Source organism: Cynara cardunculus (assembly GCF_001531365.2).
Source record: "Cynara cardunculus var. scolymus isolate 2C chromosome LG 13, CcrdV1, whole genome shotgun sequence".
NCBI classification, from domain to species: Eukaryota; Viridiplantae; Streptophyta; class Magnoliopsida; order Asterales; family Asteraceae; genus Cynara; species Cynara cardunculus.
In genome coordinates, this window is record NC_037540.1 from 2,980,687 (window position 1) to 2,989,844 (window position 9,158).

At 32.3% G+C, this 9,158-nt stretch overlaps 1 protein-coding gene across 1 annotated transcript; it reads right to left on the minus strand.

Moving 5' to 3' along the window:
• Positions 1–2,737: 2,737 nt before the first annotated feature.
• On the minus strand, positions 2,738–4,129 carry LOC112525739 (expansin-A1). Its single transcript, XM_025135979.1, has 3 exons — positions 3,992–4,129; positions 3,587–3,899; positions 2,738–3,478 (listed from the first exon to the last, which is right to left on the minus strand). Exons 1-3 carry the CDS (start codon positions 4,113–4,115, stop codon positions 3,172–3,174), a joined length of 744 nt encoding a protein of 247 aa, XP_024991747.1. The 5' UTR covers positions 4,116–4,129; the 3' UTR covers positions 2,738–3,171.
• Positions 4,130–9,158: the final 5,029 nt, after the last annotated feature.

Sequence of the window (9,158 nt, forward strand, 5' to 3'; positions counted from 1 at the left end):
GGGGGGGGGGGGGGGGGGGGGGGTCGTGGCTTGTGCTATCGTCTCTCGTGGACTGAGGTCAAAGTTCGATTGAGGAAGTGAGGTCGTCATCGATTTGAAAATTATGTTAGGTTTAGTTAAAACTTAAAAGGAAATATATAAAATACTAATTGAAATATCAGGTCGTCACACGGGTTGGGGTGGAGTAGAATACCCAACCCGATCCTACTTACTCGAAGAAAATATCAGGTTTCAAGTGTCAGACTTAATCAGGATTTGCGGTCGGACTTTCTGCAGTTTTTTGGGTCGGGTCGGGTCCGGTATTCGGGTACGGCTCACCCCTATACAAAACATTGTACCAATTTTGAGCATGTAGAAGTTTATGATTGTTATTTTATAACTTATCAAAACTAAACCAAACAAACCAACCCAATATATTCAGTTGTATGGGGTGATCTTTTCTCTACCCCTTAATTGTGAAAATGCTAGACCAGTAGACTCTATTGTAAGGTCTGAATGCTGAAAATGTTAGACCAATATTCAAATTTATACAGATATCTATTGTAAAAGTTCTGCTTTGAAAAACAGTTCGTATTTATATTGATTGGTTGAAAAAAACAGTCGGTACAAAGCATTTTTGGATAGTAATGTGAAGAAACTCACCTGCTCGAGAATTCGATTCTTTTGACCGAAAGCCAATAACCTGGATTACCTGGTTGGATTGTTGAAAGAAGGAAAAATCAAACATGTAATCAACTCGGCCGAAGAGGCTTGGGCCAAGAGCATCATGTTCTCAAGTCTATACAGGGTTGGGTTCCAGTGAGACAGTTGTTTCATTAGACACGATTTTTACACTTGAAACTTCAGAACAAAATGTTGTGAAGGTAAAAAAAGCCGAACCTTCACAGCAAAAACACTGTGAAGGTTATCTTCACAGTGTTTTGCTGTGAAATTCCAAGTGTAAAAAAATAGTCTCACGAAAACAGTTTTGTCTCTTATGATCTTAAGTCTATATACACACACACACATATCTACTACAAACCTACTTTTTTTTATTGTTGTCTTATTTTTATTTTTCTAAGAGAGCTATATAAGTAACGTTATTTATGGAAAAATATTATTTATATGACTTGATTCCCATTTTATTAGAAAAAGCATTTGGCAATGGCATGATTAAAATCAAAAACATGCATTTAAGTATTTGTCGTAAATATCATTATGTTTTATTGAGAAACATTTTCTTAACATCTTCTCATCCTTTGATGCAATGCTAGCATATGAGAAAATCATTAAAAATAATTCCTCTACTAATGAACTGCAAACTTCAACTTCAAAATCATAATAGCAACCAAGAATAAAATTCTCAACATATATTATATTCGCCAATTAAAAAACTTTAAAATTAGCCACAGTCGTTTTTAACCATGGTGTCTAGGCCAACTTGTTTGCACTTCGATTAGTCTCAAGAGTCTTGGAAAAATTAGAACCGATAACTATGAGGAATATTACCATAACAACATCATCTACTAATCGTTTTCACACAAGTAAACATGTTTTTCACAACCTTAACATTAACCTGCTTTTCATTCCATCTCACATTCAACATAAAAATGTAAAACGGATCAACATATGTATTTTATTTGGTAAAAACCTATTTGTATTAGAGATCTATTCTAACTACATTTTATGGATATACAACTAGTATCGGGAAGGACAAAAAAGAGGAAAAAATGAAACGTGATTGACATTTTAGAAATGTTCTCTGTTTTAGATCGAGATACATACCACAATATTCCATGAACATGTTACTAATATATATTAGAAATAACCAGGAGTAATCCCAAGCGTTATTACTTTTGACAGTTTGTGGGTTGGGCTAAAATCTATTAAAAACATTTACAAGACAAATGAACTTGGATTCGACCAGGTAGAACCAAGAATGATTCTTACTTGAAGATCGAGCTTTGTGTTATGGGTCGAAAAAACCAAATAATCTGAAACTGATTAAACTAAACCTCGTTCTTCTCAGTAAACAGATAGCTTAGAAAAACTTCAAAAACCGTTTAACCTGGGCCAAATAACTCGAAAACTGATTTGATCGATTGAATAACGGTATAATACCCATATTTTGTTTTCACATGAGTGTTATGGCAAAAGTTATACCATCATAATTGGGCTTAGAAGCAAAATCAATATTTGTAAAGAAAGAAATAAAAGTAGTGCTGAGAGCCCAAGTTTAACTTTTACTATATATGGGCTGGGTTAAAATCTATTAACCGGTATTGGGCCAGGCCCAACCAAGAGTTAATAAAATACATCTTTTTCAGTCAATTGGTAAATTTGGGCGCCCAAATTTACATGTGTTTTAAGGTTTTCTATCGATCTGTGTAATACTATAGCCAAAATTATTTAGGTTCAAACCATTAATTATTTGTTTTAGGTTCAAATTATTAATAATTTAGGTTTAGTTTCAGATTGTTAATCGTTTTAGGTTTAACCTATTTTGTTCTTAACATATATTCTCTATTATCTCATTTACGCAATATAATAAAAAAAAAATTGGATATAGCAGAGGTGTTCAATTAAATGAACTTAAACTTAAACTGTATTTTATACGAATTATATTATGTACCATATCTATTAATCTTCGGCATTAGGGTTTCGGCAATCGAATCCCAAACCCTAATCATTAGTGTTTTATCTCAAAATGCAAATAAATGTTGTAAGTTGAGCAATTTAACTTGTACACCAACTCAAATAACATAATAAGTTCTAGCTACTTTCCATTACCACCCATAAAACCATGAAATTTACAACTTAGTACCTTGAAAATTCGAATCATTACAAAATAAGGACATCTTCAACTACTAGTAGTGCTTGCGGGTGGTTAAAGTCCACCACTGCCCATTCCTTCCCCTTCTTTAAACAGGAGAAACAATTTTAGGCAAAAGAAGATAGATATCTTAAAGGTCACCGTTTCGATTCTTGCAACATCACTGAGGATTTTTTTCTCTTGGATTAGTCAGATAAACAGAAGCCGGTCTAGATACCCATAATTAAAAAACAAAAAGAGAATACCCTTCGAATAGAGGGTACCCCTAAAAACCAAAACGACCTTTTCAAAATATATAAAGTCACTTGGTTATTGAATTAATACTAGCTATGTATAGAGAGAGAGGTAGGGATGTCTTTTTAGTGAAACTGGGCACCACTGAAGGTCTGACCGAAAGACCAACTAGCAGGGGCAACATTATAAGACACAACAGTCCTGCCATCGCTAGTTGTGACCTTAAGAGATAAAGACTGCCCGTTTAGATAAGAGTTGGATTGCCAATTTTGCCCCCAGTTTCTCGACATTTGCTGCCACCCAGTTCTTGAACCTTTGATCGCCACCGCATGGACGTCGCCGGCACCACCCACATTTGTAATCAAGACCAGATTGAAGTAAGAATGGCCATTGATTTGAAATCGAATACCACCCCTTCTTCGGCAGGGTACCCTACAAAAACAAGAACATAGTGAATTGACCGAAATAACCCTGTGATGGTGATGAATTATGTATCCGCCTCTAGTTAGATAGAAGGGGGAATTGAATTGAATTGAGTACCTTCTATAAGCAACGGGAACGATTCCGGCTTTATATTGGGCTATGTGTTGGAAGACAGGTTGAGAGAGATCAAAGTGGTGCTGTGGAGGGTTGCACCACCCTCCATTGTTGTTAGGTAAGGCGTTGTTTGGTGGGCAGAAGTTGGTGGCAGTCACCAGAATGGTGGCCGGCAAACACCATTTGCCGTCGTTAACACATTTAATCTCGAAGCAAGAGCCACAGCTTAAACCATTGTTGAAGAGAGCAGTACTTAGTGCTGCTGTGTTGGTACCATATCCTTGACTGTACAAATTGCCATAGCCACAAGCTCCACCTGTACAAAAATTCAATCAATCAAAGTTTTAATTAATCGAAATTAAAGAAGAAGAAGAGAGAAAATAGAAATGAAGGATATGATGTAATTACCCATTGTTCCAGAGGCATCACCGCCGCCGTAGAAGGTGGCGTGAGCATTAACCCAACCGCCTCCGGCGAGAACAGGAGAGGCGAAGGGAAGAAGAGCGAGAAAGAAGATAGGGAAAAGAGCCATGGAATTGGAATGATGAGGTTGGAATGGAATGGGAAGAGGGGGGAATGATATAAATAGAAGAATTTAGAGTGAACCGTCGCAACTAACTGACACAGGTTAAGGCTGTTGCTGGGGACCAACCACAAAACTACGTGAGGTTTCCACATTTATTTATCTTTTATGCATTTTTCTTTTTGTCAAATGTTCATAACGTAATACATTTTGATTTTAATGTTTTGTTTTATTTTATCTTCGTTAATGTTATAATACGATTTTATGTAATACTGAAAAAACGATAATGTTTGTATCAATATTTATAAAAAGTAATATTTATATAAATTTGAAAAGAAATTAATAAAAAGTGAAGCCATTAAAATAAAACGGTTAAACCAAGCGACTTCTAACACGACTTGTTGAGGAGGGGAAGATCTGAGGTGAATCTTACATGGGGCCCACAAACTACTGTACCCACATGCGACGCCCATTTTTCCCAACCATCCCTTTCACGTTGTTCGTTACATCGATTTTCATTTGAAAAATTAATTAAAATAGCTATTTTTACCTCTTTGTTTCACCTTTTATCTATTTTTTACAAGGTTTATTAAAATGGCTCTAGTTTTATAATTTTAAACTTTTTTACGGTTCTGGTGAAAAATGTAATTTTTTTACAGGAGTATAAGGTGTAAAGAAATTGTCGTTTAGTTGGGTCCACAATTATAGACGTGGGTTTTGGCGGACCTTTGGCTATTTGGTAAAGTTGAAGAAAAAATGGCTAAAAGATGAAACCAACTCTGAAAAATGGTTATTTTAATAATTTTTCCATTTTTATTTTAAACCTTTTTCATCGGGTTTTCGGATCAGTTTATACGTACCGATTAATTTTCCAAACAACTATAAATAGCATGGAGTTATTGTAAGTGGACGTTTATAGCCATAATGTTTTGGAAACGAACTCGGTAAGTTTATTTTCAATCTTCTGTTATTATGAAAACATGTAAAGTTGTTAGTTATATGAATTTTTAAAGTTCTGTAATTGTTGTTTTAACGTTATTTTTTATAAAAACTTATTTAGCCAAAAAAAAATAATAAGAAATCTCTACATATTAGTTGTTTTAGTCAATAATGTGAATAAGAACATTGTTACAGTTATATGTGTTATTATATAATGATAACACTAAAATATTGTTTCATACCGTAAAACTATAACTAGTACAGTGTCATTCTTGTGAAATGATAAAAAACCATAAATTTTATCAACAACATAAACTAATAATAGAAAGCATAAGACTTACTGTCTCGTATTTTAAATAACCAAGGAGCTGTTTGTTTACCTCTTAATAGTTCCATTAAGAGACAACCTTTGAACCGTTAAGAGGTGAATCTTGTTGGTAAAAAAAAGTTTGTCTCTTAATGGTTCTAAAATCATCTGAATGATTTTGTATTATGGATCCCTCTTAACCATTAAGAGCCCTAATTTCATTGTACATAATTACCAAACAATTATATTTCATTTTGCACTATATCATGAGAGTCTCTTAATCATTCCGACCCACGTAATCATTCTGCATCAAATCAATCAACAATTGTCAAACAGCCCCTAAATGTTTTCATGGTTCTGACGTTAGTCTTGCAAACAATATGATTGTAATTTTCACAATCGGTATCTGTAAGCTCTATGTCAACTTTTGATCAAGTCTGGGCAAGAGTTGAGCTTTAATTTAGCTCGTAGGAGTAGTAGCTTAATCCGTATACACTATACGACCTTAAAAACAAACCTTTAAACCTTGTACATTTTAACTAATCAAACCACCGATCAAAAGTTGTGTTACATTCGACGTTGACTTGAATAGTCAAACTATTCAAGTAGTAGCTTCATACAGGTACAGGCTCCCCCGAGCTATTTAACAAGTTAGGTCACGAGTCCCTCATCTAATAACTGAATTTACTCTTTTTTATATATTCATAATGATATTAAATATATGTAGTTGCATGTGATTATGGTCAGAAATAATATTCATTAATGGTTTTGTTTATATCTTTATTAAATCAAATAATAACAAAAAGAAAACCATTGAAATTTTATCTTTTAAAAATACAATTTCCTCTTAATAATTATAAGTTTAAATTTTATTTATTTCTAAATTTGTAATGGAAAACTCTAAAATACAATCTAGAATAACTTGCAAATTTAGTCCCAGTGGTTTCAATTTTTTATCTATTCTAGTCCCAAAGTCAAAATAAATACAAGGATGCGACTCGTGGTTTAATTGTAAAAGCATGTGCAGTTATATAACATTGGTTTGAGTTTGGCTTCCAAGGTCAAAAGTATCAGGAGGTCTGATGTTCAAATCCAAGAAGGAATAAAAACTCCCTTGTTGCCACGAAAGTTTAAATGTGGTGACTCCGAGCAATCTGCAAAACAGGTGGTCGTTCTGAGATTAGTCGGCTCACATAGCGGGTTGGATATCCAGGTTAATAAAAAAAACATTGAATGTCCAATTTAAGAGAAAAGTTGAGACATTAAATTGAGTTTTAATAAGAAAGATTTGAATTCAATAAGAGAAATCTTGGTTTGATAGGTAAAACCTGGCAAAGAAGACCAACTCCAAAAGAAAGTGATCAAGGTTGAAACCATGGTGTGCACCTCCCCACCCACATGCCTCTATAGCAGACCTATTCATTGCTCCTTTCTAATGTTTAGGTGTACTTTTTCCACACCTAATAAAACCAACTACTTTTTTAATTAACAGACTCTTTATTAAATGTTTACCTGTTAAATATTTATCGGTAAAAGTTATATCGTTACTGATTATTAATAATAGCATTCTGGATTATTAAAATTTATATTTGGTAAGCATATTTTATCTGGTTTATGCTTATCGGAAAATGGTCTTCTTACTCATTTACCAGATAAGATTATCAACTTTGTCATATTCATACAATAAATTAAATGACATCCGGTAGACACTTACTTGATAAGAATTTGATAAATGACTTCTAACAATGTTTTATTTTATCTGTAAAAAGCGAACGTTCAAACGGAAAAAAAAAGTTACAGCGAGAATTATCTCGGCCTTCAATTCTTATCAATGGTAATAAGGATGTGGTGGCATAAAGGATGGTTATTTTCAAATTAAAATTTAATATAAACTTATTTTTCTAATTAAAATATATTTTTTTATTTTTTTTAAATATGGGGTTAGTTCAATTTGGTAATAACACCTGAGATTTTTGAATTTTTTTTAAAAAATCATCGGTTTTACTCCTGCAAGATTGTTGTGATTTTCCATACTGTTCTCCACGGTCATTAGAATTAGTTGAGGTATGTGTAAGTTGGTCCGGACACTCATAGTTAACAAAAACAAAATTTAAAATATACTAAAATTGAAACTGAACAAACTAAAACAAATATTTGTGTCTATTCAGCTTGACACTCGTATTTTTAAATTGATCGACCATATGTTTTTATATTCACTGTTGCGTTTTCGTATGAATGTTACTATATATAAAGTTCATTTTTGTACCGTTCATATGTGAATTAATTTATGTTAGTATATAAAAAACTTGAATCTTAACAACCCTTTTTTGAGGTTGAGATTTTTGACTCTCAATTGAGGATTTTCGTACATTCAATTTGAGGATGCTTTTATTGAATAAGATATAAAGACGTCGTATAATTTGATGGATTGGTTGTTCAGGATCTAAAACATGTGTCTATTATCAAGACCATTATATAGATCGTTAAATTATTATTTTTAAAAATCATTAAATGACATTTTACGATTGTCGCTCTTTAAAATGCTTATTGTTTCACAATTAAACGTAAATAAGTATTGATGATCTTGTCAGCACTCGTTAATTAGACAACAAATTTTTATATATCAATGTGAAGTCTAATGCATGCAAAGATGATGATTGAGAAGTATTATCTGATAAGAGGCATTCAACTAAATGATAATATTTGAGATGCCAACTTTATCTGAAACGGTAGCAGACCCATAAAATTAGTGAAAATGCAGATATCAGTAATTTATAATATCATAATATAATTTCAAACAAGACTGCTAACTAAAAAAATTAGAAGGATGACTCATTTGTATGAAAGTTGTATAAAAAATATACATCTACAAACTTAATTTCAATACAATGAACTTGAAATGTGATTGAAGCTTCTCAGTGTATCCGTCTTGATCGAGGGTGGGCATCGAGTGGAGACAGAGACAAAGACAAAGATTAGGGATTGGGTCTGGCTTCATTCCAATGCCTACATTAATCAAATTTAAAAACTAATTGAAGAATGATTAGAAAGGACACGTGGATAGCATAGTATAGTTTTAGAATGGCCACATCATCATGAAAAATGAAGCCTTCTTAATAATGGAAGACATGATTAGCAATCCCGAAATTGTCGGAGTTAATGTTTTAATCACGAGATTAACAAAGATTTAGCAACATTAAACAACAATATCTTTAAATATAATAACCTAATATATTGTCAAAATAAAGCATTCTGATTTTAATAATATTTGAAGTAATAATTATTTATTACAGGAAATATAAAATTAAACATTAAATGGTTTATAATAACAGCTTATGATTGTAGAATCATGATTTAATCAGGTGATTCTTTAAAATACAGTATTTTTCTCTTTATTCCAATTAATAAAAATATAAAATAATATTTTATATTGATTAAAAATATGCATTTCGTTTTAAATATGGTTTGGTGGTTTCCTGATAGAAAGCGATGGATGAAGCGATTCTAACGCCGGTAACGTAGCAGTTGCACATGCATTTACTCCACTCCAAAATCCCAACTTTGAAGTAAAATACCGACTTAACCTTTCAATCCCATAATAAAACCAACGGTAATAAGGTTAAAATAGTCATCTAAAAAATAATTTTAGATAAAAACAAAATAAGCATCAGGAAAGAAGAAGCAACAAAATATGTCTCCGTTTTTTAATCATTACATATTTGATATATATAAATGAATATTTTATAGAGAAATTAATAAAATAGTCATTCTATATAAACTATTCGTCTTTTAAAGATTGTTTAATA

Coding starts and splice junctions, on each gene's coding strand:
- LOC112525739 (XM_025135979.1), bottom strand. CDS start 4,115: ATGGCTCTTTTCCCTATCTTCTTTCTCGCTCTTCTTCCCTTCGCCTCT. Junction 3,900..3,991: donor TGATGCCTCTGGAACAATGG/GTAATTACATCA, acceptor ATTTTTGTACAG/GTGGAGCTTGTGGCTATGGC. Junction 3,479..3,586: donor GTTCCCGTTGCTTATAGAAG/GTACTCAATTCA, acceptor TTGTTTTTGTAG/GGTACCCTGCCGAAGAAGGG.